The following is a 27301-nucleotide window of genomic DNA, read 5'->3' on the forward strand; positions in this document are numbered from 1 at the left end:
TTTTTTTTTCTAAAGGAGTTCCCTGTTAATTTCAAAACACTCAAAAGAAAAGCAAGCGAGGAGCAATTATTTAATGAAAAAAATATAATCATGTTATTGATTTGTACCAAAGAACCACAAGCTAAATTGTATTTCTTCAGTAGTCAATTAAATAAATATATAGTAAGAATGTAAAAACCTGTAATGACTACAGAGGAATGATTTAACCATTAGGAATCATTTTATAATCTTTAACCACAATCAGAAATGAGGGATAGTGCCGACATTCCTGTCTTTCATGTGATCCATGTTAAAGAATCAATCCAGGTAGAAGCTAATGCAGTGTCCTTAAGATTTGGACCACAACTGTGTAGTAAAAGTAATCAGTGAATTAATTGTCTTAGGAATGGAAGCTGATGTTACTCCTGCTAAAATCATGATCTCTTTTGCACATCGATGTTTGCGGGAGCTGGTGACTAATGGTGAAGTTGTGCTTGCTCTGGTGGTCCTGCTATCCCTGGTGGTCCTGGGCTGTGCTGCCCCTGCCCCTCACCAACCCCTCTGCCAGCCCTTGTCTGTGCCTGGGCTCAGCTCTGGGGCACAAGGATTAGCCCAAGGGTGCTGCTGCACAGCTCCAGAATCACCAGATAGTTCAGAGGGCACTGGTGCTGTACCAGCGTTCATCCCAAACCAGATCCGAGAGTGTTACACTGGATTTCCATGGAATGGAAGTGGTTCCATTTCTTACTCTAATTGTCCATCAGTTTGCTTGATGCAGAGGGCAAACAGCAAACTCCTACAGAGAGTACGTTCTTACTCAGTTTTTGTGTTTTGAACAGTGAACTCCCTTCACAGAATAAATTCCCTTTATTCTGTGTGTCAATTCAGCTTCAACTGTTACGGTATGAAAAGAAACTTATAACATTTACGATGTAAAAACGGATTGAGTAATAAAGGTTTTGTAGTGATTTAAAGTGATCTGGTATCAGGCTAATTAACTTAGAGGTGTTATTGCAAACAGTTCAGGCAAACATACTTTTAAATTGTAAGCAAATTATTTGCGGGTTTTTTTTAGTGTTCCCAGGAAATTATGAAATGATGTGCAAATTGAGCAGAAAGGTTTAGTCCACGAGGGACCTCTATTAAGCTTTTTGTGAGAATATGTGTGCTGATGAAGGTTAAGGATCTGGCGTCACTGAAAATGTATTAATCAACAGACAAGATATAGCACAATGCACTCTTTCCAATGGCCTTGGCTCTGACCCTTTTAAAGATAATGGGAATACTGTCCACTAGGAACTAGATTAGGACGATCAAGTGCATTTCATCAGGGTTTGACTTGAACCATGATCCCAGAGGTGAAAAGGCAGAGGTTTATCCACTGAGCCAACCAGCCCCTGTCCAGATAAAATCTTGAATATGATGTATAAGGGCAAATTAGGATAGAGGAAGGAAATTGATTGCTTAGGACCATTGCTACCTTGGACTGGTCATAAGGAAATCCTGTGCATCCTGAAACTGCTTCTCTTATTTAAGGTGGTCATCTGAGATGCCTGATTTTCATAAAGTGCCAGTAGGAAAATGGCTTCTTGCTCTGTTCTTTTATTTAGAAACAGCATTTTCATGCTTGGAATTGCATTTGCTTAAGTTACTGGTTAGTTGATATGCCGTTGGATAAACTGCACAATGAGCAATGACAGCAATAAGAAATATTACCAATAAATTGTTCTCACTGGGAAAGACAAATGTAAAGCCACATTGCAAGCACAAGTCAATCCAGATGTGCTGGGTTAGGTATTTACTACCAGCTTCAAACAAATAATTTATTCTGGTGTAGAATCTGCCCATAGCACAAAGTTACAAATATTATTTCATGACCATTTACCCCCTGTGCTGTTCTAAACAGCTGCTGTAAGGCCTAAGGCTAATTCAGATGTACTGTGCTATATTTATTTTTTTTTAGGCATTGGTCGTTGTTTAAGTCTAGTCCAAAGAGTAGGTTCAGCATCTGTATTTGCACTCTGTAATCCAGCCTGTAGCATGATCTGCTGACATGCTTTGCCTGGGGTATGCTCTTTAACCTGTGTGACATGCAAAAGAATATCCAGGGAAGCAACATTTTCACCTGCATTCCAGTCCTTCAGGTTATGGATCTCACTGTCACCCCTTACAGATATAGTATTTGTGCACACAAGCACCTTGCCTGGGCTTCCACATCTTGCCCAAAGCCCATGGCAAGCCAAATAAAGAGAGAAGGGTGCTGAATGGTTTTTTCACCATCTCTCTGCAGTAGCCCAATCCTCTTGCATTCTCCAGGTACATCTTACAACCTCCCAGAGGGATGCCTGCGTGCACAGAGATGGGCACACACACATACAGGCCAGCAAATAGTAAGTTTAAGTTGAAGATTAATACTTAAGGACACTTTGATACAAAAGGCACAGCTAGAGATGGGAGTGGGGTACCCAGCTGCAAGGATGCAGCAATGGGTTTTGATCCCTTGTCTGAAGACTTTGTCTATTTTTGATACATAGGTGTGGAAAGAAAAACAGTATAGGAAGCACAAGCTGAAATCCTCATCTTGGCTGCTCTCAGGAGTGGCCCCACAGCCCTCACTGCCTGAGCCCAGAGAGGTGGGAGCCCTGCCCAGCCTTCCCCAGCACCCAACTGCTGGTGCCCAGCAGCTCCACAGCAGTGGGGCACAAGTTTGAATCCCCACTGGCAGAGGAGCACCTCCAGTGCTGGGTGTCTGGAAGTCCCAGATGACCTTGTGAGATCCCCCACTCTTTGTGGGGAGGCACAGGATGGGTGACTGGAGCTCACCAGACACCCCCAGGGGCACCCCTGGCGTTCAGATGCCTCTGGAGTCTTGCTCGTTCCCCAAAACACTCTTGTCAGCCAAACCAGGCCTTGCCTGGGGGAAGCTTCAACCCACAGTCGGAGTTTTGCCCAAGTAAGAAACATGTTTCATAGTCTTTCCTCAAGAGAGTCCCATTTTTAACCACTTTTCAAAAATGGTTAATGCTGACCTGTATTCTCCGTATTTCATGCTCTTGCCAGATTGCAGTGGGACAAACTAACATTTCACAGTAACAAAACATATAAAGTTTAATGAAATAATCCACTGAGTGTGTCACATTTGCAGGTAGGATATTCCTAATTAAAATCTTGTGGTTTTAAAGTCAGTGTCCACTCAGTTGCTCCTGACATTTTGAAGGAACTGTGTCACAAGCTGTTGTGCACATTGTATGAATTATTATAGTAACCTTTTTGTTAAACAGCCCTCAGGCTGTTTAAGGCTCCTGTGGTGTCAGCAGAGAGTTCACTGCAAGAGCAGGAGCCTGGGATTAACCTGCATCAGTGCTTTTAGCTTCTTAACTAGTTTACCCTTTGCATGTACTGCAGTCTCCTTATTGACAACTAATTTCTTGAGTAGTGCAACAGGTTCAGATTCCTGATTCTGTTTTTTTCAAGTAACAAAAGTCTCCGAGAACAATATCTGGATTCTCTGGTGCATATTGCAGATCAGAGGGGTGACAGAGCCCTGCTGCCAGCAGGGTGTTGGACTGACAGCCTATCCATACCAGTAGTGTCAGCTTGAAGTCCATGGCTTAGACTAATTTCCACACAGGGAAATTGGGAAAATCAGAATTATATGCAAAATCCAAGTGTGTGAAATACCTGAAAGGGCTACCACCTCTGCTGTAAAAACTCATGAGGGACACACAGTTGGAAAAGGTTGAAAGCACAGTTTTACCCCAACTGTGTGGTTCTTTCTAGACATTTTAAGTACTCTAAATATTTACATAACAGGAATATTATTTTAAGATGCATTTTCAGACCAGCTTTCTGAAAAAATTGGAATGCTTATTAGAAAATTTTCCTGTCCTTTAAATCATTGGAACATCTCCTCAGAAAGAGAGGCATATTGGCAAAACAGGAACAAACCAGCATTTTCCTGGGGAAACTTCCCCTGAAATTAAAGATTTTCTGAATCAGTCCAGGCCCAGGGAGCCCTCCATGCTGCCAGCTGTGTGCTGCTGTGCCTCCTCACCCCCCTGATGCTGAGAACAGGCTCTGCAGTGCTGTTTCTCTGTGTGTCATAGATCCACATTTATGTGGGCATTTGTGATTTGACAGCACTGCCATTCAGGATGTCTACATATGAAAGAGATTATTAGACAAAACCAGCGTAAGTGGTACATTTATATTCAATTATTTGGGGTTTTTTCTCTGTAAAACAGAATTTTAGAGAGTGGTTTCATGAGAGAAAGAAGATTAAGATTTAAAATATATAGTATGGATCATTTTACAGAGTCTTTGCTAGAGAAAGCAGTAACTTTAAAATCAGGCAGAGTTGTGTACGACATTTTCATGGATAAATGGGAGGGATCGGCATTTCCACAGACCTTGATTTGAAGTCAGTAGACTGCTGAATCAGTTTCTAAATAATTTGCTGTGACTGGAAAGCTGGATAAAATTACTATATTTCCAAAATCTCTCGGAAAAAAACATGTGCTCTACAAGACTGGCAAAGGAGGTTAAGGTGATCAGTGTCCACATGTTTTAATTCTCTGAGGTCATTTCTGTATGCTCATCTCCTCTTTTTGGTCTGAAACTTCATTTCCCTTTCACAGCTGTGAATTCTCTGGTGGGCCCTGCAGATGGATTTGATAAATGCTGCTAATATCACCTCCTGATCTACCAGTGCTCTGACTTTGGTCTGTAGGTCTTGATGAGTAATTGCCGTTGTTCTACTCCAATGACTGAATTAAGTTGCACTGTTTAGAGGGGTTCATACGTCTGTGATTTTAGCCAAGGTGGTCCATTGCAGTGCACCAATGGATGCTGGCCTTTTACTGGTGCCTCTCTGCTTTAAAGTGAAGCAAGCAGAATTACCTTGATTTCTGTTATAACTCTGTTATAACCCTTTGATTACTGTCAAGCTACATGATGTTGAAGTGTAGTATTTTATGCATACTTTTCTCCTTCACCCTGGCACATAAATGCACATTACAGCACTGCCAAGAGAAAGGAGGGGAAAGTAAAACTCCCTTCAGCAGGTTATACAAACAGCACAGCACCCTGGAAAACCAGCAGTCCTGGTAATTCCCTTAAGAGCCAGTGGGCACCGCAAATGGCACAGGCATCACCCCTAAACAGCTGTAATTCCTCTCAAATTAAATAGGAAATATCCTTTACTGCAAATGCAGTCATTCCCACGCACACTGCCCGGATTCCCTGCAGCGTGGGGTCACAGGGGCTCACAGGCAGTACCAGCTATAGACATGCTACTCGTAGGGGTGGCTGGTATTTTCATTTGGAAGGCGTTAATCAAACATTCATGTTGGGTTGGTCACTGGGCATTGCAGAGATCTTGACATAACATCAGCAACTCCATGTTGCAACAGGTAAAACAGACCACATGTCATCCTCGCACTCATTTAGGTATAAACACGTTGGCGAAACTGAGCTGAGGGGAAGAAGCACTCTTCTGAACTGCCTATGACACATAATTCTGGAATGAACCAGGAGACAGTTCTGGAATGAGCATCTTAAAATCTCTGTGTAATTGCTCAAATTACCCCAACATGTCACGTGACTCCTTAAAGATTTGGTCCTTAAGGATGATCTTGTAATAAGTAAATTAAATAGAACAATATATTGATTTTTAGCCTTTGAACTTAATTTCTTTGTCATTTTTAAGGCATTTAGAGTGACAGACGTACTCGTGTTCACTGTTAACAGCAATGGCACTATTCACAGTGCTGCTTGGGGTACAATATGGGAATGAGTGAGCAGTTTGTGCTGAAAATTGCCATGAACGGAGTATGTTGGGTTTTTTAAAGACAATGTTAGATGTTTTAAAAGTAAAGACATTATCCTGTGAAAACCTGACTGCTCCTCAGTATCACCTCACCCATATTAATTTTCATTCATTTTCTGTCATGCCAGGTTGCTCCAAACACTCGTGTCCCTGTCCTAAAGCAGACACAGTTCACTGATGCCCATGTCAGGCTGTGCCTTCTCTTACCAAAGTTGAGTTGAGTGACAGTGACATTTGTTTGTGACAAGACCTAGTGAACACCTTGGGTTTTCACCAAAAACCATGCATTTTAAGGTTAATGGGAACCCAAGTGCTTTTCGTGCCAAGAAAATAATATTTAAAACATACTCTTATACTGAAAGCATAACTGGAGTTTTCTCAAAATGCACAGTTCGGGTTTTCTTCATCTCTCCCCTTGCTCTCCTCACCAGTGCTGCCAAGTAAACACAGAGAGGTTGTGAGGGGGTCCCCCTGTGCAGCTCTGAGCACAGATAACCTGTCCTTGCCCTGTAAGAGTGAGCAGGTGTGTGTCTGCTCACTTTGTGCACGTGTTTGGACAGAAGGTTACAGATTCTGCAACGCAGTCACTTAACAGCTAGGAAAAAATAGTTTATTGAAGTACATAATTATTTAATATATAGCAGGAAATAATAGTTTTTGCAAATAATGCAGTGCAAACACTTGGCTGTTTCACATGGGAGGATGGATTCTCCACCACGAGCATTCCCTAAATACTTCCAGGCACCTAGTTGGGCTTTGGCTGTGTTGCTTCAGGTTGAAGCTGTCCCTTTACCTGGGGAAACTTGGGGAACTGACAGAGCACAACACACAATGCTGTCTTGTTCCTGTTATCTGTCCCCAGTGTCAGCAACTCATCAGCATAGCACAGGCACAGCTACACAAAACTGCAGCAAATAAACAGAGCAGAAACTTCCCTGGATAATAATGCATGTCCGAATGCTCTGTCCTCCAAACCCTGGGCTTCACTGAGTTTGCAAATACCAACACAGCAAGAACAATCTGAATGTATAAAATTTTGAAAGTGTGAATTGGTGTGAGAGGACAATGTGCCCATTGAAGGTCGCCAGCCCTCGGGATGCATATGAGTAATTTATACCATTGTGTTCTGTGGAGCATTGTTCTTTCACTCAGTCCTCCAGTTTAACACTTCAGAAATAGCCCTTTCTCCTGAACGCCTTCCCTTCCCTGCCCTGAGCTGTTTACTTGGAGCAGAAGGAAACATGTATTTGCACCGTATTAATAGAACACATATTTCATATAATAGTTTTAACTGGGGATGGCAGCTTGTTTTCCAATCCCAGATATCCTTAAGGTGGAGACACGTGGAGCATAAAAGGGATGGTAACGTTTGTTTTCGTAGCCACTGTGGATGTATTGTGGCCACACATCTGCCTATGCACACTGAAATACGGGATCACAACCTGCAAACGTGCGTGGTAATGAAAACATTCATTTTTTACTAAAGTACATTGAGATTGCTTCAGTGAGAATAGTGAGTGCCTGGGCCACCCAACATTTTTAGGATTGAGTATATTATTAGATATAGATACATACTGTAAGTTTCTACACAGATGTTTCTAAATATTTATCCAGACATTTTGAATTCTCAGGCTTTTGGTCGGACATTAAAACGTGTACAAACTGCCCACAGTTACTGGTATGATGGGATGTTTTCCAGGGCACCCTCACGGAGTTTGGTGTTGGAGGCACTAGAGTAGGGCAGGCTGCCCATCCCGTGGCCTCCTTGTGCAAAGGTACCTGGTTATGGCTCAAGGAGAGGCTGGGAGAGCCGGGTGGGCCACAGAGAGGAGCTAATCAGCAGTGCAGGTGGTTCAGGTAGCTGCTTTTCACACAGATAATTAATGTGTACAAGTAGCTGCTAATTGCACGTTTCAGGAATGATTTATGAGGTGGCAGAGGGGAAAGGGGGACACAATCTCATTTCTTTGCGAACCTCTGCCATTCATACAATGGTATCAGCACAGCTGTGAGATGGGACATGATTAATGAACGGTGGGCAAACATGGGACAGCACTGTGACGCTCTTCAGGACAGAAAGTGGCCCTCGGAGCCAGGGCAGCACCGTGCCATGATGAGCTTTTGTCTTTAGCTCACTAATTCCCTGGGACGCCGAGCTGCACCCCGGCCCGGCTCGGGAGTAAGGTCGTTTGTGTCCATCAGAACAATTATGGGTTTAATGGGGACGATTATCATAGAGTTGCTGTGAGCAGGTTTTTGTTTATGAACAAAGATTGCGGGTATTTATTCTCTCTGTAGATGTCGGGGGGGAAAACAAATGTGGCAAGGACTAATATTTATACAGGGCATTAAATCTAGACTTATGAACATCTCTGTTAAACACCTGTTCCTGGCACTCTGTCTCAGCTGCTGCCTGGGAACACCTTTACCTCCTGTCACATCCCTCTGTGTCTGTCTGCCCTGCACCTCCGGAATACGTGTGTGGGACACCCCCTGTCTGCTTGGGAAGAGTAATGTACACATCCTTGCTTTCGTTGTACCTCCTTATCTGAGCTAAAGACAATACAAAGTAAAAATCACACATTTTGCTGACATTCTCATGGGCTGATTAGAACATCATTTTGCTGTATTTTTTAATGCTAGTCGGGTTTGTCTCTGAAAAGGTTGATAATGAAATTTGAAAAATTACACCTTGCAGTGCAAGCGCACATGCAGGTCAGCACTGTGAAGAGGCAGTGTTACATGTTCCACTTATAGGAAAATGAATGTTTTGAACACTTTTCTCAATGCACTGTTTATGCATCAAAATAGTCCAGAGTGTTTTGGATTGTGTTCTAAAAACTATTCTATGAGGGCTGTACCTCAAGCTGTGTAATCAAAGTCTCTGTTTATTTCCTTTTATATAATATAATATATAATTTTTATATTACTGCAGTTCAGCATTAAAGAGTAAATGCCTTTATTTCTATCTTTTATAGCTTTTAGAATTTGACAGAGAGCTGTCAGTCTTTAAAGACAGATTGTATGAACTGGACATCTCATTTCCTCCCAGGTAAGATTCATATATAGTCTATTTATTTAACTAGCTAAACCGTAATAGTTACTTCTGCTGTAGGTGAAATGTGACTGTTTCCATACTTACTGCAGAAATTATGATGATCAGTGTTCCTTTCATGGATGTTCCTTCACCCACACCCCCTCCATCGCTCCACGAACCGCGTGCCAGTGGAGCTCTGGAGCTCATTGTCCTGGTCCCGCTGATCCTGTCCTTTATAGCTGCTCTCAGAACAGACCTAGTGGGATTGTGTGCTCAGAGATGTGTGCAGACTTTTAAGCACTGGGCCCAGACCACCTGTTCAATTACTTTATTGCAGCCATAAAGACAGTCTCTGCCTGAAGCAGCGGCACCACTCGTGGAGGTGGCAGAGCCCAGGGCCATCACATGGAGAGATCCAAGAGGGGGATGAGGAAAGAGGGCAGGAACTTAGATTCTGCTTCTTCAGTTTCAATAAACATTATATAACTGCTAAGACTGTTAGAACAACTTGGCTGGTTTAATACACGTGCCTGATTTTAGTCAGCTGAATCCCGGAGGTGAATTTTAACCGTGACCAGACAGGGATTGCTATCGTACAAACACAAACTTGTTGCAAGGGGCAGTCCTCGTCAGGGGAAACCTGTGGAAAATTTGGTGCCATTTTAAACATGTATGATCCCTTCCCAAGAATGAAGAAGTCAAATCTCACAGTTGCTTTTAAGGGAAAGGAATACTGCATTCACAAAGAAAAAGCTGAAGAAATTATAGAAAAAAGACAGATAAACCCGTGCTTTTTTTATTTTTTTATAGATACAATATTTTTAAATGTTACTATTTTACCCTTTATGGACAGATAGAAAAGTATAATGTTTTGGCATACGCTAAGAAAAAATTTGGAAAGCTTGCCTTTTGGTGATCATAATCTCATTACTTCTCAGCAGCCAGCTGTGATACTGATTGTATTGATCCCTTGGGACAGTGGGAGTATGCACAGAGAGGTTACCACCGCTCTAAATTGTCCTTATTGATTGAGGATGGTAACAGGAGACCAGCAGTGTGTACATCTGAGTGTGTCCCACTCGTCATGTACCTGCTCAGGGAAAAGGAGGTGAGGGGAAGTGATAAGATTTTTTTATCAGACCAACTCTTGTACTTGATTTCTCTAACATTAGTGCTTTCAGCCAGAGCAAGGCTTGGCAAACATATGCTGTTGCGTGAATAGTTTGCAGATTCTTCAGCCCACTCTGTAAGTGCAGTTCAGTGTCATGCAAAAAAATCAGAAGCTTGGTGTGAGTACTCCCTGTGTGTCTTAGTCTTATTCACTCTGTTTCCTTCTTAATAACTAGGTTATATAATAATAAATAGTAATAAATTTTTATGTGCTGAAAGCTGACATGGAAGGGATGCTGACACTGAGTTTATGTAACTCAAAATTTCTTCAAACTTAAGCAGAGAATATTGATAAAATTTGATAATTGAATATGAGAATACTGAAAAAAAAATACAGTATGTGAAACCAGGAGGCTAAACTCATGCATTTGCAAAGAGCAAGCTGGATTTACATCAGGGTGCTTTTTTCACCCATCCCTCCTCATGTCCTGTGTCGTGCCCAGGGCTTCCTGATGCCCCTTCTGTGGTCTTTGCTAGGCCCCAGGCTCAGGAAGCGAGTGAGGAGCTGCTGAGCTGCAGGAGTTACTGCAGGTCAGTGTGATAGTTTTATTCATACAACCAAACACATTGATTTTTTCCCAAAGAAAAAATATGATTCATTTTTCTTTGTATTGAAATAATGACCACAGTGTGCTATTAACTGCAAAACCAGGTATTTTGAATGGGCAGAAAGCAATGGTTTTAAAGTAGGACATTTCCTTATTAACTTGGAACCTTTTCACTCATGAAAGAAAGGAATTAAATATATGGCCTAAATGTCTTGGTTTCACTTCCAGTAGTTTTTCCTCCATTTTTCCTTTGTTTTTTTTTTTTCCTGTAGCTTATGATGATTGAGTTACTTTTGTATACTGTTTGTAAATTTGTATATAGAGGAGTCCTGTATATTTAGGCTTCTTGTTATTCTTAGCTAGAAAGTGTGTGGTGTATCTGTTTGTTCTACAAATGCATCAAACAAGGGCTTTGTCACCAAAGGGAGGGAGACAGAAAGCCCTGGTCACTTTTGTGTCAGGCTTAGGGGCTTAGTTAGCAAGCACTGGAATTTAGAAGGAAGTTGTAAGCAATTGTCATTATAGCCTTTAAGTAGTATTTCAGAATTTGATATTTTAATTGTGGGCCATTGATTTAGTCTGTGAATCACGCTCTGCTTCTGTTCTTGATCTTTGCTGTTCCAGACTTACATCATGGGATGCAGACAGAGTAGAGAACCTCAGTTGAAATGCTACTGGACAGGTCTAGTCCTGCCTTTCACAGCTCCCAGAAAAAGGAAAGGGCAGTTAGGACAGCCTTCTCTTTCTTTCATTTGCTTTATCATTTGTGCATACAGTTAATTGCCTGATTTGTATGTAGAGTTCTACAAATCGATAGCACAGTTGCATTTCTGTCTTACTTGTACCTTTTTCCCTCAAAAAGGATGCTGGAAATTCAGTATACTCTTGAGATAGATGGAAAAGGTCACGGCCCTTTGAGTCGCAGCAGACTAAGTTACTTATAAATTCATTTTTTATCAGCATAAGCTGCTTATTCTCTGGACTTTATCATGAGATCTGGCTAATACACTGCCATAGCTGGCCTGGGGTTGAAAGAGTCGGTGGTATTTTTGTAGATAACATCAAAATTTTCCCCTAGGCAGTTTTAGGGGTTTGTTTTCACACTCCTCCTAGAATGGCCTGACACCATGATCTGGTTCCTCAGGTGTAAGCAGAGCCAGGTAGAAACAGGCTGCCCTGAAGTGACCCTCTTTGACCTCTCTGCCCTGCCTGGCACCCAGGCCAGCATGAGATCCCAGACCCACCTGCACACACAGTGCCCATCGTTAATCAGGGCTTTGTGCCCAGGGAAAAACAGTGACTCTTGCATATTCCCTGTTCTCATTTGAAATTATGGAAGGATTTCTTCTGTTGTGCTAATCTGCATGGAGAGGACTTTCTTTGCATTTCTGTGTTAATTGTGTTATATTAATATATCTGCACCTTTTACAATTAATTTCTTTGTCCATTTTTGTTAATTTCAAATGAAGGCAGTCACGTAGACATATATCTTTATCCTGATATGTTTTTTTAAGGAAGTCACTGTACTAAGGAACTGCTAAATTGCTTTATTACATTGATAAAAAACTCCCATATTCATAAATGTTTGGGAAGCTGACAATCTGTGAGACGGTACAGGAGCAATAGGGAAGAGTTACCACTCTTGCTGTCTTGGATTTAGGGAAAATATTAAAGAAGAGATTATAAGTGAGAAAAACAAAAGGCATTTTTAATGTGCTTTCCCATAAAGTACACTATCTAAAGCACAAAAAAAATGCAAACTCTTTTAAAAAAAGCTCAAGATTCTTCTTACCTTTTTATTTAGGAACCTAAAACTCTGAAGCTGTCAGGCCTTCTCATTTCTAGGTTTTCATGACACCAAGTCAGCATTTCAGTGTAGGTAGTGATAGAAATGTTGACTTCCTGGAGTGATTTTCTAACTATAAAATTCCATAATGAAATGATGGGTTGTAATATCCTGCTGGGTTTTTGTTCTTCACTGTATTTATAGCTGTTGGTTTCATTTTGCTCTTCAAAGTCTGCGTGCAGAGTGCCATGTGCTGTCCTACAGTTTGTTACCTGCTCTCCTCAGCTCACTGTAAACCACATCCAGTAACCAGGGAGAGCACTTGAGTCTTATCACCTGTTAGAGAAAACATCTCAGGATCTTCTCATCACAGGTCTTGGCAGAAAAATAGATCTCTGCATATTCCCAGCCACTATATTATGTTTTAATGCCAGCTTTTAAAAACTGAACTTCATATAAACCTTTTCTTATTTTCTTTCTACTTCCTGTGCTAATGGTTTCTAAAAGTAAAATTCTGATGTTGTAGAAAGCATAAAAAAGTTTACTTTTTAATTCTGTAGAGAATGGAGACTCTGTACTGAGCCAAGAATACTTCACAGTATTTTTGGTACACTGCTGAATTCTTGCTTGTCTCTAAGCAGTAGTACAGATAATTCTGTAAGTAATCAAACTACCCAAGGCCTCTCCTGTCACTGCTGCATTTGCCAAGTCCAGCCAGCCATGGAGGAAACAGGAACATCCCCAAACAGCTCTTCTCAGTTGGTATTTGGAAGAGAACTGCCTCCAACTGCAGACCTTCCGTGCTGTGTGGTGTTCTGAGTGAGGACACCCCTCGTTTAAACCCTCTGCAGGAAGGTGTGTTACTCTGACTGTCCCTTGGGAAAGGCTGATAAAACACTGTAACTGCGTTAGTACAACCTCGTAGACCTGGCTTAAATCCCTAAAAGCCAGGACAGTCAATTCTGTATTTAGATTTTACAAGTTTGTAATGACTATCACATTTATTGTGGGCTGAAACTTGACATGAGAGTTTTCAAAAGAAGTAAAAGACCTGCTTCCCATTGGTTCAGGGCAGGATCAGAGGAAGAGCCCCCTGCCCAGGCTGTTGCAGGAGGATTTTCCTACCCCTGCAGCATATCTGCCTTGGGTTACTCGTTCTGAGTGCAGCAGCCATGAGGTCAAAAGGACAAGTACAGAAGGAGAGGATGCTGTCAGGGCCAGCCACCCGCCTGTATGGGCAGGAGGGAGCTGAGTTGTGCTGTCAGAGTTCCTTCTGCAGTTCACAGGATAAAATGTGAAAAAAAACTCTAGGAATGGAGACCAGAGCCTTGGCAGGAGTGATGAAATGGCAGGCGAATGCTGATATTGGCCTAAATTTAATTTAAATTAAATCGAGGCTGTTTATCTAGCCATTAATCCACTATTTGTCTTCTTTTTTCTGCCCTTTTGAAACAGCAGTTCAGTTCTAAGTTTTCAAACTACTAAGCAAAATGCAAATGGCATTTGCTAGATTTTATATAAATACATTCATATTTTTAATCGTATGTTAGTTTTTATAGTTATATATTTATATAATAGTTCTATGAGAATTCCTAGTTAAAAATTGAATTTGTATCTGTAAGTGGAATGCTATTAAGGCAGCACAGCAAATTCCTGTTACTGTACATGCAAGGGGGTTTGCACAAGGTCTCGACAGACTCTGTGTTAGTGCATGTCAGCTTCAGGACCTCTCAGTTACCTCTGAATGTGGGAAGAATTCGGGAGCCACTTCTGAGCTCTCCTACAGCCACATCTAAAAAATAGCACCTCTGCAGGCATACTTAGGGAACTCAAATGTGTTGTTTTTCTCCAGTGCAGTACTTTCATTTAGTTTAAGGCATATGTCTGCTTGATGTGATGTGAATTCTCCCTCCTGCCCAGGGTGCCCATCGTGCTGCAGTGCAGAGAGAGGGGTGCTCAGGTAGTCACCCCTCAGAGGCATCCAGGACAAAGCCTTGATGGAGCTTAAGGCCCCCTCCAATCCAACCATTCCTTGTTTCTGTGATTCTGTAGCACTGGCAGCATCTGCAGGCCTCTTGGTTATCTCCTCTCTGTTCAGCAGGGTACTTGATATCCAAGTATTTTCCTAAATGCCTCTGCAATTCTGAGTCCCTTCCAATTCTTCATGTGTGTGCCTGAGCCCTGTCAGCTCACCCCCTGTATGCCCATGCCTCAGAGGAGTGTGCCAGGAATGCAGTGAGTGGAGGAAAAGAGCCTTATCCCACCCGCTGTGGACCCCACGTGTCTGTGCTGGTGCCGTGTCCGTGGGGCTCCCGGCAGGTTCTGCCCAGAGAGAACAGCCCAGGGCAGCCTGGGAGGGGGTCACAGCTTAACAAGGAACCACGGGCTGCATGGCAGGCCTGCTGCCTTAGACAGGCTGTAAAAAATCCTGCCAGTAGAGTATTTTTCAGACATTATTCATCCATTCCTATACTGCTATATTTTGAGGCCTTTTACTTTATATAGTGAATATTCATGTTTTCATCTCATTACCCTTTGTGATCTAATGTAGCCCATAGCAACCTGAGCCATTGGAGACTAAACACAATTCAGCATTTTAAACTCTGTAAGCTCTGTCACTCACGGGCTGAACAGCCTGGCTGTGAGCAAACAGCCCAGTGTGAGGCTGCAAAGGACTTCGTGGTAGTCAGCAATCACTGCAAAGGGCAGGAGGTGTGAAAAAAGAAGTAACAACACTGTGGTCTGTCAATATACAGGTGGGCAATTGTTACCTTTATCACTGTTCTCCATTAATTATTATAATTATTCTTGTAGCTGTTGTATAGCAAAGATAGGAGCTGACTTTAGCAAGAGTTCACGCCCACGTACAAGGTTTGCTCTCAGATAAGGCTGCATGCACAGCAATCTCATGTATTAATCATTCTCTTAAAGTGACCTACTCTTGTTGTTGAATTAAGCTGTCATGTAATTCACTGGTTGGACATACGTTTGTGTCTTAGATACCCCCTGTGTGATATTTGTCTCAAGCACACCCTCTGCACTGGCAGTATCTTGGCTTTGACACCTCTCACCAGGAGACAAGTTGAATCTCATTTACTCTCGGCAGAGTGCTTCTCCTTTGGAATTCTCTCTGGCACTGGTTCCTAATTCTGCCAGAATCTTATTTAGCCTATGATCTGGTTTTTTTTCTGCCCTTGTATTTTGTCCCGTGACCTTTCCCTATTCTCAGGTAGTTTGCACAACGATACTTGCATTTTTCTGGTCTGATTTGCCCGCTCTGCACAGAGCCAAGCCCAGAGCATTCCCTTGTTCCTTCCCTTCTGCAGAGACTGTCCAGAGCTCAACAGCCCTGCCTGCTATACCCAGCCCCGAGGGTTCCAGTGCACAGAGCCCCGAGGTCACCCTTGGGTGTGAAACAGAAGGACAAAATTATGGTTTAGGTGTCAGCAGGCTGTCCTTCCTTTCCAGTACCCTCACTGCATGTTCTCAGGTCACACACACATTGCCTGCTGTACTCCTGAGGCCAACAGGATTCCCATTTCCTAGAGCATCACCTCAGTAACACTACTGGGTCCTGTTGTCCCACTAAAGGAGGAGTTGGGCTCTCAAATAGAGTAAAAAGTGTGAAAGCCCTAAATTATTTCTATGCTTGCTTTATCAGGTACTTTTGTAACTTTTTTCTTTGCCAATTAAGAATTATTGTCCACTGAACAGAAATACTTAATACCTACTTGTGCACTGTAAAACCCCTCCCAGGTATTAGTGAGGTCTCTGAAATGACACAGAGATCTCTCAGCCCCCAGGGAACAAATTCCCACAGGACATGATGCAGTTGTCTGGGTGCTTCCAGTATACAAGGCTGGAGCACAGAAACAGCTTCCCATCTGGAAGCAGAGAGACAGCTGTCATTTCCTCCAAAACAATTAGAATTTAATCATTACAATGGCGTTTTAGACAGATCTTATCTCCATTTTTCTCCTCATATTAAACCAGTGCCACTCTAACCATCATTCACAATTAATTTCCAAATTGAAATAGGGTGTTTCTTTAATTTGTGAGGAACTACCCATGTAAGCAGTTCTGTTTGGTTTAAGGAACTGTGACATAGGGAAAAAGAAAGGAAAAAAGTTTCAAGGACTGAGTGTTACTGTACACCATGTGTGCGTTGGGACCACAGACCATACTGCAAGCAGAAAGGAAAGCAAATTCTAAAGAGCTTGTGGACTTTGCTGCCAGCCAGGCTGTCCATTGTTGTATACCTGTGTGAACATGCTACTGAAGAGCCCAATAGTTTGGAGCCTGAACCCTGCCCCACCTCTTGCCTCAGCTTCCCAGTTATTTTTTTCCAGTATGAGACTTTATGGAATACAGCCCCAAAGTAACATGCTCTAAGCCAGGCACATTCCCAGAAAGGGCCACGAGCTCAAGCACAGCCACATGCAGTAGTATCAGGCTGTTCTGCTGGAACAAGCCAGCACTGGGTCCTTCCAAACAAGCCAACATTATTCATAATTTCACTTGTAATAGTAGCAGTATTGCACACACTGAGTGGGGAACAACATTACTATTATTAAAGCATTAGTGTGTCCCTCAGTGTCCCCTCACCGATGCACCAGTATTGCCCAATAATCCATTTTAGTCTTGCCAAATAACCCAGGTCTGTTAGCTCTCCCAGGTCTGTTAGATCTCCACTATGGACACTGTTCTGGGCAGAAAGTGAAGGGCTGCGTTTTGCTCTCTGGAAAAACAAAGGGGCTCTGGGTTTGTATGGGGTTTTTTTTAAACAGAAAAAGGTCCAGAGTGACACTGGTGATACAGGAGCGCTCCCCCTGGAGCGTATTACAGACCCGGATTTTCCAAAGGAGTGGGTTAAGCCAAAAAGCAATATGCCCAACATAAAGCTGTAAGAAGGACTCTGAGAAAGCCACCGTGTCATTAACCCTCCTGTTTTGTGTTGTGCCCGGACTCAGGGCTCGAGTCCTGTTTACCCTTCGTGCCCTTTGTTGCCGGTTTGCCCGGGTGACCCCCCCTTCCCACTGTCACCTTTGACTCCGATTGTTGGTGTGATCACCATGGTGTTAGTGTAGCCTGTGCAAGTAGCAGCTGTTTAACGCATTGTACTTTAACTGCTGTGTTTGCCCTCCTGATTTGGCTGAAGTGAGACGTGTATCGTGGCCGGTTGGCTCGCAGAGCATCACCAAGGCTTGTTAGTGTTTTGGTACATATGAAGCAGCTAATTTAATTCAAACAGCAATGTTTCTCACTGCTCAGCTTGGATCCGCTGCCTAAGATGAGCATATGAAGATAAATTACGTGGGGTCATTTGTTAGGAAGAGGACTAGGGAATGCAAATCTCCCTTTCAGGTTCAGGGAAATAAAAAATGATAGTTCAATTTGGAGGAAGAAACTAAGGATCTGGAAGCTGACAAAACTTAGATGTCATACTTGGATTGGCCGAATGATACTTTATTGAAATCACACTCATGTACCAGCTCACACTAATGCTGAGTGTCAATTAAAAACATGAAAATATTTTTATTTGTATCTTTGGCCTTACAACTTTTGGAGCGCTCGAAGGTTGAACTGGCAGTCTACATTTACTATGCTTGCTTTGGGTAAGAGGAACTTATTCAATCTGAGAATGTGTCAGAGCTGAAGATAAATTAATCCTCCATTTTCTTAGAAAATACAAAAATAGGAAATAATTTCCTGATGAAGAGTGATTGGAATTTTTTTTTGCTTTTGAAGTTCTCTCTCAATGTCATGTGTAAATAGAAAGACCTAAAAATGACAGATGGCTTAGTAAATATGAATACTCATACCCAAGTTCAGAAATCAAACTGTAGACCAAATCAAAACTGTATCTCAGCTCTTCCCGTAAAAAGCTCAGTTTTCATTGATGCTTTGTAATTCATTTCCATCTTAAATATTCTGTATTAGAAAAAAAAGTCAGGGATATGAAGTGTGTGGGCAATTGACAGATGAGCACAAGGAGGCATTTCCACTCCCTGAAACGTGATCAAGTTTGCCATAGCATCTGCATTTGAACCCGGATGTACAATGCACAGTTGTTCAGAGTGACCTTTCTCATACTAAAAAAGATCAAGCAGCTGAATTTTCCTCACTGTTTCCCGGTGGGTGCTGCCACACTCCCTCCAGTGCCACTGGAAGTGTGTTGAGTGTAGAAAGCAGAGTCCCCAGAGCAGCACCCGGAGTGTTTCCAGGAGCAGGACGTGTCCCCTGTGCTCTCCATGAGCTGGGAGCAAACTGTTAAAGGTGAGAGTCCTCCAAAGGGATTTCATTGTTTCCTGTTGGAAACTACATTTCACCCATGTCACTAGCAGATTTTACCCATTCTTACACAAGAGAAGAGTTCATTAGGAGCATCCTTCCTGACTGGAAATGCCAGTTAAGGAGACATTTATATACACAGCATTGTTGGCATGTGTTTCAAGTTAAGGCTCTGCTGACAGGATGGTTTACGATGTCGGAAGGCTTTTCACCCTGCAGTAAGCATTTTTGTAAAGGTGTCTAATCATCTTTGACAATACCTGTCAACAGCAGTAGTGCTCTGATATTACTGACCCTCTTAATGGTTTATTTTCCCTAAACAGTTGCCAAGTAGCTCTCATCCTTATTGACTGTGACACCAGTAGTTCATTGGACAGCCTACTCCTTATTAACAGAGTTAGCAATTCATCAAAGTGTTTGGTTAAATTTCAACAACATTGAGCATTATATGAGTGATGTTGCTGGAGGTTTTATTCAGAAAACCCACCTGACCGTAATCCTGATTAAATAAGTGTAACTGAAACCAAAGTTTGTGAAATAAGATGGAAAAGCAGCTAGAAGCAACATGTTGAGAAAAAGCAAATCCTAAACAACTGGAGATAAATTGTACAGGCCTTTCAAAGAGATGCTCCAGCTCCAAAACCACCTGTCCCTCCATCATCCAGTGCAGGCACAGTCCAAGTGCATTTTGCATAACTCTCTTGACTGGCATACACAGAGAATATCAGGCTTTTTCTGCTATTAATTACTCTGCTGACATGAGTGGTTAAGGTCCTAAATTCCAACTTTGTTCCTGTTTTAAACAGGGCAGAAAAGTTGTTCCACGTGGAATTCCTCATTTCCCTACTGTATTTTTAAGTAGATATAATAGTGTGTGTAACAAACTATTGATGATGGTTGTGATGGTGACATCACCTGTAACCATACGGAGTCCTAAGGTTAGGAAGTGTGTACAGCCTTACCTGACCTACAGCACCTGTATGTGTGAGCATTATATCTGTTTATCATTTATGTTTCAGTGGTACCTAGAAGCCTTTATCTGTTATGTCATCATTTTTAGACGAGCACTCACTATTCCTTCTCAAGATCACTGTTTTCTCTGCACTGCACAAGGTGGATTGTGATTGAGGCAGAATTCTACTAAAAGGGGAGAAAAATACATCCTTTCCTTTGTAATTCTGGGACGTGGAGAGTTGGTTCTCCCTTTTCCTCTACCACAGTCACCATCCTGGTGGTTAAGGCTAATGATGCAAGCAGAGAAAGATGGCACAAAGCTTTCCCTGTGGAGACTGACACTGAAATTTTTAACTTTTGATTATTTGGTGTAGAGGCCTTTAAAATTATTTTTATCAGATCTGCAGTTGTTTTTATCAAACCTGTAATTATTTCTACAGTTCAAAGATGAGAAAAATCTGTTAACTAGAATTACTTAGTTTTGAATTAAGAACTGTGAGTTCCTTATTTGCTTGGATTAAATGTGTTAAAAGAGGCTGGAGATACCAGCAAACAAAGCTAGTTTAAAGCACTTGATTGTAGACAATCTTATGCTTGATGTATTTTGGAAGGTGGGCATTACAAGAATGGTTCTGCTTTTTGCACGCACACAATCTTAAATTTACAGTATTCTTTAAAGAGACTATTCATGTCTGACGGCAAAGAAGCAGGTGAGAAGTGGGTTTGAAAGGAAGGAAGGAGGAGGGAAATTGTGAAGCCACCCTAGAAAGAACATAGCTAGAATGGTCAAATATCAGTGTGTATTGGCACACTCATGTCTTGGTTTCCCACTGAAGACAGTGGAAATGTTTTCCACTTCCCTGGGTTCCATCGTGATCTGTGCTGTGTGGGCAGAGGCTGGACGGGAAGGAGCAAAGCGAGTGTTGTGCCTTTGTGTCCCAGTTTCCCTGAAGCCCTGGCTGTGGGGCCGAGTGCCAGCCCAGCACACACGTGCACAGCACACCCAGGGACTGTCTCCTGGGCACAGAGCTCGTGTCCGTGGCTGGCACCGAATGCTAGACCAGGACAGGACTGAGGCTTTGGACATTTTCCCTGAGTCTTTAATTCTGTGACATCTTCCTGTTGTAGCAGCACCGGAATCATCAGCCTGGCTTCCCAAAATTCTTGTGCATCTCTCAGGCTTCTCTTTCTGTTGCTTGTCTTGACTGGTTTATAATCCCACCAGCTGGTGGGAAGGCATCCAAAGGAGGCAACATCACATAAAACACCAGAGTATCCTTTGGGGAGAAGACCCTTAAAAACACTCCAACTAAGCAAAAGCTTCAGAGCTCACAGGCAGGTGATTGAGTTCTGGAAGCAGTCACACTATTTTCATGCCATATTGCTTTAGCTACAGAACAGTATGATGGAGTCAGCTTCAGGGGGGTGTGTTATTTGGACAGTTTGGGGCTGGAATACTACACGTTCAGCAGCATGCTTCACAAAAATTTCTTCCGTGAGTTTTATTCCAGAAACCCCTAACAGAGCTCTTATTTGCAAAAATCTATTTAAGATCAGTAGCTTATAACAAACTGAAGTATCCTGTACCCACAACCCAGTGAGTCACAAAAAAAGAATCCCTCATGGAAATTTTGAGTCCTGTTTAGCTATGACCACTGTTTGCCCATCCACAAAAGAATCCTGCATATTCCAAATTTTGACCCCTCTAGAGCATGAAGGAGGAGAGCAAATAGTTACTAGCCCTTATTTTTTGGCCATGTATCTCATTATGATTTTTTATTATGTGAGTGTCAGCATTTCACTGAGAGTGGGACTTGCACACACCAAAGGGGATGGAGGGAGGGAGAAGGCTTATTAGAGTGCAGCAAGACAGAACCCTCCACACTTCTGGCTGGGAGGAAGGATTCTGCCTTATAAAAAGAAGAGCTTACCCCACTGTATTGTATTAAGTTATCACCTACAGGTCATTTTGTCTGGATAACTTTTGCAGCATTTATTTTTATCTCTGTCCCAGCCATTAGAAATCTGATTTGTCAAAGATACTTGTAAACTACAGTAACTTCTTGACTGGCTGATCGGTGCTAAAGACCTTGAAAAATTTGCAGAAGTTTTCACCCTGAGATAACATTAAGATCAATAAAGCAAATTGATAAATACCATTTCATAGAATATAGGCTCTTGGGTGAAATGCTGTAACACATAGCAGTAACAGATCATTCTAGGCATGGAACATCATACTTCAAAAGCCATACAGTTAATAGCGTAAAAGGAAGGATTATGTGAAATGTGATTGATTCTTATACCTTAAGTCACAGAAAGTGGCTTCAGTTATGTGGGGTTCTGGAGTAACTAAAGTAAGAGGTTACGAGAAAAAGTCAACCCTTAAATTGCAGACAAAGAGCTTCTCCTACCAACAGTATTACATCATCAAAATATTTCACAGACACTCAGAAGTAAGCTGTACTTCTGTATGTCAGTGAAGCAGCAAATTGAATTCTCATAATATGTTTTGAAAATGAGTCTTGTTAGGTTTGATGAGGTGGAAAAGGTACTGAGATCACTGGTTTGTTCCAGTACGCTCAGAACGCTTTTCTTGGACGTTTGCCATGGCTAATCTTTGTAATGGCAGTGTAGCTTGTAAACCCATTTGGTAGAGAGCTATATGTCTGTTTCAGAGTATCACACCAAGCAGGGTGGTAAATAAGTTTCTCTTCAAGCATGCAAACCCTTTTGTTACGATACCAGAAATTTTATTTTAACACACACATCAGAAAAACCTCCAGTATTTCCTTTATGAATTCAGTGATGAGCAGAATAAAATGCAAATGTCATTTTAAATGCACTCACATAGACGTAGGTAGATTTATTTTTTTTAAGGCATTTATCAAGGGCAAACTTTAATTTGCTCAGGCCCAATATTTAAGAAATTGAGCCTGTCACAAACCCTCTGGATTTCTCCAAAACCCCTCCCTGGCTACTCTTCCATGCCATTTTGGAAAACAGGGGGCCTTACAGTGTGATGAGCCATCATCAAATGCAAAGTTCTATCATACTAAACCAGTGAGAACATCTGTAAGAGATAAGGAGCTTTGGCCTCAGCCTGCTGAGGTTGAGCCAGAGTTTGCCTTTCAGGTGCTTCAGAAGATGTCAGCCCATGGGCTCACACAGGTGTGTTAACTCTAGTTAGATCCTGTAGAGTAAAATAAACAGTTTCTTTTGCCTTTTAAAGCTACGTTAGAATGCACTGGAGATGCCACAGCACTTTTGTGATGACCCCAGAGTGTAACTACCATTTAATCAGCTTCTATTCAAGATATCTTTACAAAATAATGTACTTTTTCTTAATACAATTTCATAGAGAGCTGCGGGATCTTATGTAGTCAGCATAGTTTTCCTTAAACCACATTCCTGATTCCTTGGTTCTGAAGGAATCCCCTGCAAAACCTGCTGTCCTATCCTGTCTTCCCTTCTGTCACTCTAAAATAATCTGTCCGGGGGAGGTTTGTACAGCTGCAGTGATCCCAGCACTCTGAACTCTGTTTTCTGTAAATTGTTCCTGGATAACTCTCCTCGAGAGAATCCTCAAAGAAATCCAATGAGATGAACCTTTTTTTTATATAAGTTTCCTTTTTCATCTTCTGTGTATGCATTTTCCACAGTCACAGTAAAGTGCCTAATTTGAAGTTGTTGTTGAACTGATTTTCCTACTTTCACACAGATAAACAGTTTGCTGTCTTTAAACACTCTCACATGCACAAGGCAGGAGGTGAGACTTTCAAAACTGTGTGTCTTAACATGTAGGGTTGTATATCTGAGAAGAGACATAGAGAAAGCACAGGAAAAGGAAGGGGGGAGGAGGAAAGAAAAACATGTACGAGAGGCGTCCAGAAAAGCTGCTTTTTGCCAGTGAAATTTTGTAATTACTGTGGGCCTTTGAACCAGAGGTTTCAGGATGCTTTGCAAGGAGTCACTGATGCATGTGGTTGGGATTTGTTTGCAGTTATCCCTACAGTGAGGATTCTAGCCAGGGAAAGCAGTACATGAACACGAGATGTCCAGCCTGGTGCGACAGAATCCTGATGTCCCACTCAGCCAAGGAGCTCATTCTGAAAGTAAGTACAGACCTGCAGCCTCCAGCTGCCTCCACACCGCATTGCTGGGCACCTGGGGCTGGGAGACCCTGCCTGTCCCTGAGCCTGCCTGTGGCAGACGCTCTCCAGGCTGGAGAGAGCACACCACGGCACTAAGAAAGGGAGGTGCCTCCAGTGTTTTGCACCCCAGGGGGTGGATTTGTACCAGTAACCTGCTGGCAGTGACCAAAAGCTTCTTCTGGTGTCTGAGCTGCCAACGCTGGCTGCCTGTCCTCTGTCCTCTACCCCCTCTGTGCTCCTCAGTGCTGTACTGCGAGCACAGCACTGGGAAACTGCCTGCTTTAAAGACAGTAACAGAAAACACCAAGGCCCCACTAGTGCCCCAGCCCAGTCCACCCTACAGTGACATAAGCAACAGCTCTGCCTGTCCCAAAGATTCAACAGGGATGCAGATGAAAGCAGGTACGAGTGGTGCTGGCTGAGAATTCATGTAATTGAGAGAAGAACCTGTCCAGCAACAGCTGGAGGCACCTAAGTTACATAGGGGTAGATTTCCCAAGGTATTCCCAAGAATATGTAAGTCCTAGACGGACCAAATCTATCACTGTCCCTGACTGAGGGCAGTCTCCAGCAAGTAGGCCCCTAACTCTGGTGCACCAATTAGGTCCCTACATTTAGACATTCTGTTAGAGCCTTTAAGATATTGTTGTGCAACATTTTTAGAACGTACGGTTCCTCCTGTGATTTTAGGGTAAGTAGATAGGGTAAACTTGGTGATACTCTGTCCAAAGTTAAATGACCTAAATATGGTCCAGGAGCCTTCGAGTTTTCCTCTCCTGACGTTTCCTCTCTCCTTGCTCCACTTTGCCCTGCCCCTTTCTGTGGGAGCACTGGACCAGGTCAGCCTCTGCCAGCTTACCCTGCTTATGTTCCCTGTGTGCCTGCTCGTGGCACCTGGCTCCCTGTCCTGCTGGCCCCAGCTGCCAGCTGCCCCAGAGGGCCAGACCAGAGCAGGGAAGGGGTGTGGGATTTGAGGAGATCTCTCCCACATCTCTCTGCTCCCAGCTGGTTTTCCTGCCCCTCTGGCTGGGGGTGTGATGCAGGAATGGATGTGCTGCCACATTCCAGCGCTGCTGCAGCAAGGGGGTCTTGCCGACCAGACTCTGTGACTGTAACACTTTCCAAACCCCAAATTGCCCAAAGTCCCGTGTCTGTCTGTGTGTTCCTGTATAATTAATGCAGTTTAATGGGAGTGAATTACAGAAAGTAATCTTTGCAAGTAAATCCACGTCCTACAGCTTCATGGCTTTTTTCCCCCCCTGTTTAAATTAATTACACCCTTGAAACTTGCTCTCCTGAAGTTTATAACCTTCTGTTTCTCTCTCATCAGGGTTATTTATCTCATGATTAGACTGTTTGCTTTGCAGTATATAACTCCCTGAAAGGCTGGGAACATGTTTTCTGTAGCTACTCGAATTTCAAGTCAGTGCACTTCCTCACACACTTTAACGTGTAAGAAGTCTTCTGCACGACATCTCAGAAGTTTCACCCAAATTTTAGACAATGCATTCACTGCAGTATTTACTAAAGAAACCTGTGAAGCTTATGTGTTATAAAGCCTGTATACAGGCTTTATAGTCAAATAGTAATGTCAAAATCAGTGTTATTTGATCTTCTTATGCAAAAACATCATGTGAAAAAGTGAGATTTTACACAAAATATTACAGATAGTACTTGGTGCTCATGAAATTCCTAAAGAACAAAGGATTAAAACCATGGAAAGAGTGGCCAATGAGGGAAGATTTTTTTTCTTAAAGCTATGAATAAGGAGATAGAAGTGTACACAAAGGCTTGAAGAGTGTAAACACTACAGAGGGAAAGGAATTCTTTCCGATTATCTAGAGGGCTATAACTTGGATATAATGGGAGAAAATTAAACAAAGGAAAACAAAGTTAGAGCACTGGAGAAGTTTGTAACTTTGAGGTGAGTTACCCAATTCCCAGTGTCTGTGCAACAAAAACCCAGTCAGTTGGATCACTCAGAGCTTACCTTTAAAAGCGCACAGAATTCTGTCTGTGGAGCTTTGCATTTGCAAACTGCGATCAGGCAGTTCGGGGCATCTCCAGAAACAAATGTGCAGAGTGACGGGTGTTGCTGAGGCCAGGCTGGCACAGGGCTTTAACCAGTGGGTCTGTACCAGCACGGGAGTTATCCAGCCCAAAGCCACCCTGGGATTCTGGCCCAGAAAACAGTCCTTAGAAAAGAATGCTGAGCTGATAGAGGAAAGGGCAAAACGACCCTACAGGTTTCTGTGGCTCTGCACAGGGAGCAGCACTGGCCTTGCAGTGAGAATTTACTCCAGACCTGCACTTTGAAGCTTTAAAAGGAACTGTGAAGAAAGTAAAAGCCAATTTTAATTAACTGATTAGACTGTAACAAATCCTTTAAATATGTTGTTTGAATTTTTAAAGGGTTTTTTTGTTGTAATTATCTATCGAATATTTTTATGCAGGCAATTATTTTGCTGTATTAATTTTTCATATAGGCAAATAAAGAGTTTATTTTTCTGCCTTAGCAGTTCTATATTTTATTTCAAACCAAAATTGTTGTAAATCTGCATTTAGATCCCAGGTAAGGAAAGGATAGCGTGCACAAATTGCCACTGCACGGTGTGCTCAGCCACACAGTAGGCATTACAGATTGTACAGACATGGGGCTGTAAACAGCTTTCATGCAACATCATCTATCATGCCATGGTCGGTTACCTCACCATCATGTTATTTTATGCTTCCTGAGCCCTAAACCACCAAAGGTTGCCCACTGCTCGGGAGCTGCGCTGATGCCTGATCGCGTGAAGTAATGAATGCTCAGCCAAGTGGATATTGTTTCTGCTTGTGCACTGCTGTAATTTGTTTATCTGTCTAAAGATTATGCAGTTGAAAATCCACAATTTTATGCTGCCTTTGTAAATTATCAAGTCGCTTTTGATGAATGTATCCCCACTTCCGATGCTGGTGGCATTATGATCTTGAAATATTGGAAAGTGCTCATGCATACAATGCAGAAGGTTATGTTTTTATATTTTTGGCAGGCAACCGTGCTATAAAGTAAATCTGACCTTAAGCTTCCTTACTGCACTAAAGATAATTCAGTTTTAACTTTATAGTCCTAAATGCTACTGTTTATATAAAGTTATTGCCCAGTCAAACTTGACTGATTACAGATGAGAAAGTCTTGACTGTTTCATACAAAATAAATTAGTATTGCCAACTAGTTTAATCCCAACAGCTGTATTGATCAATTGTATTAGAGACTGGAGAGTGTGCAGATTGCAGATTTAATTAGCTTATAAAAATTAGCATAATAAGAAGTTGTCTTGTATGGCAAGGTATTTGTATTTATTTCTGAAGTGCTGTGCTGGAGGATCAAAACAGAGCCTCCAAATCACGCTTATTGCAAACGGCAGAAAGATGAGTACATTTTATTGTTCATTAAGCTACAAATGCTTCAGAAGTTCGGTGTGTGAGAGTAAAGTTCGACATGGAACAAAATGAAAGCAATTCATAATGGAGACTGGAGGGATGTCATCTTTCATTTGCTGATTTTCATAAAATCAC

At 42.3% G+C, this 27301-nt stretch overlaps 1 protein-coding gene across 1 annotated transcript in view; it reads left to right on the plus strand.

Annotated features, from left to right (window-relative positions):
- Positions 1-27301, plus strand: part of INPP5A (inositol polyphosphate-5-phosphatase A) — a 141115-nt gene that overhangs the window by 110154 nt on the left and 3660 nt on the right. The window contains exons 11-12 of the mRNA XM_027902827.1: positions 8785-8858; positions 23593-23704. Coding sequence (XP_027758628.1) covers positions 8785-8858; positions 23593-23704 — 186 coding nt within the window. The remainder of the gene's footprint in view (positions 1-8784; positions 8859-23592; positions 23705-27301) is intronic.

The sequence above is a fragment of the Empidonax traillii genome, unplaced genomic scaffold (assembly GCF_003031625.1).
Source record: "Empidonax traillii isolate 1590-97213 ecotype Southwest subspecies unplaced genomic scaffold, ASM303162v1 scaffold912:size315693, whole genome shotgun sequence".
NCBI lineage: Eukaryota > Metazoa > Chordata > Aves > Passeriformes > Tyrannidae > Empidonax > Empidonax traillii.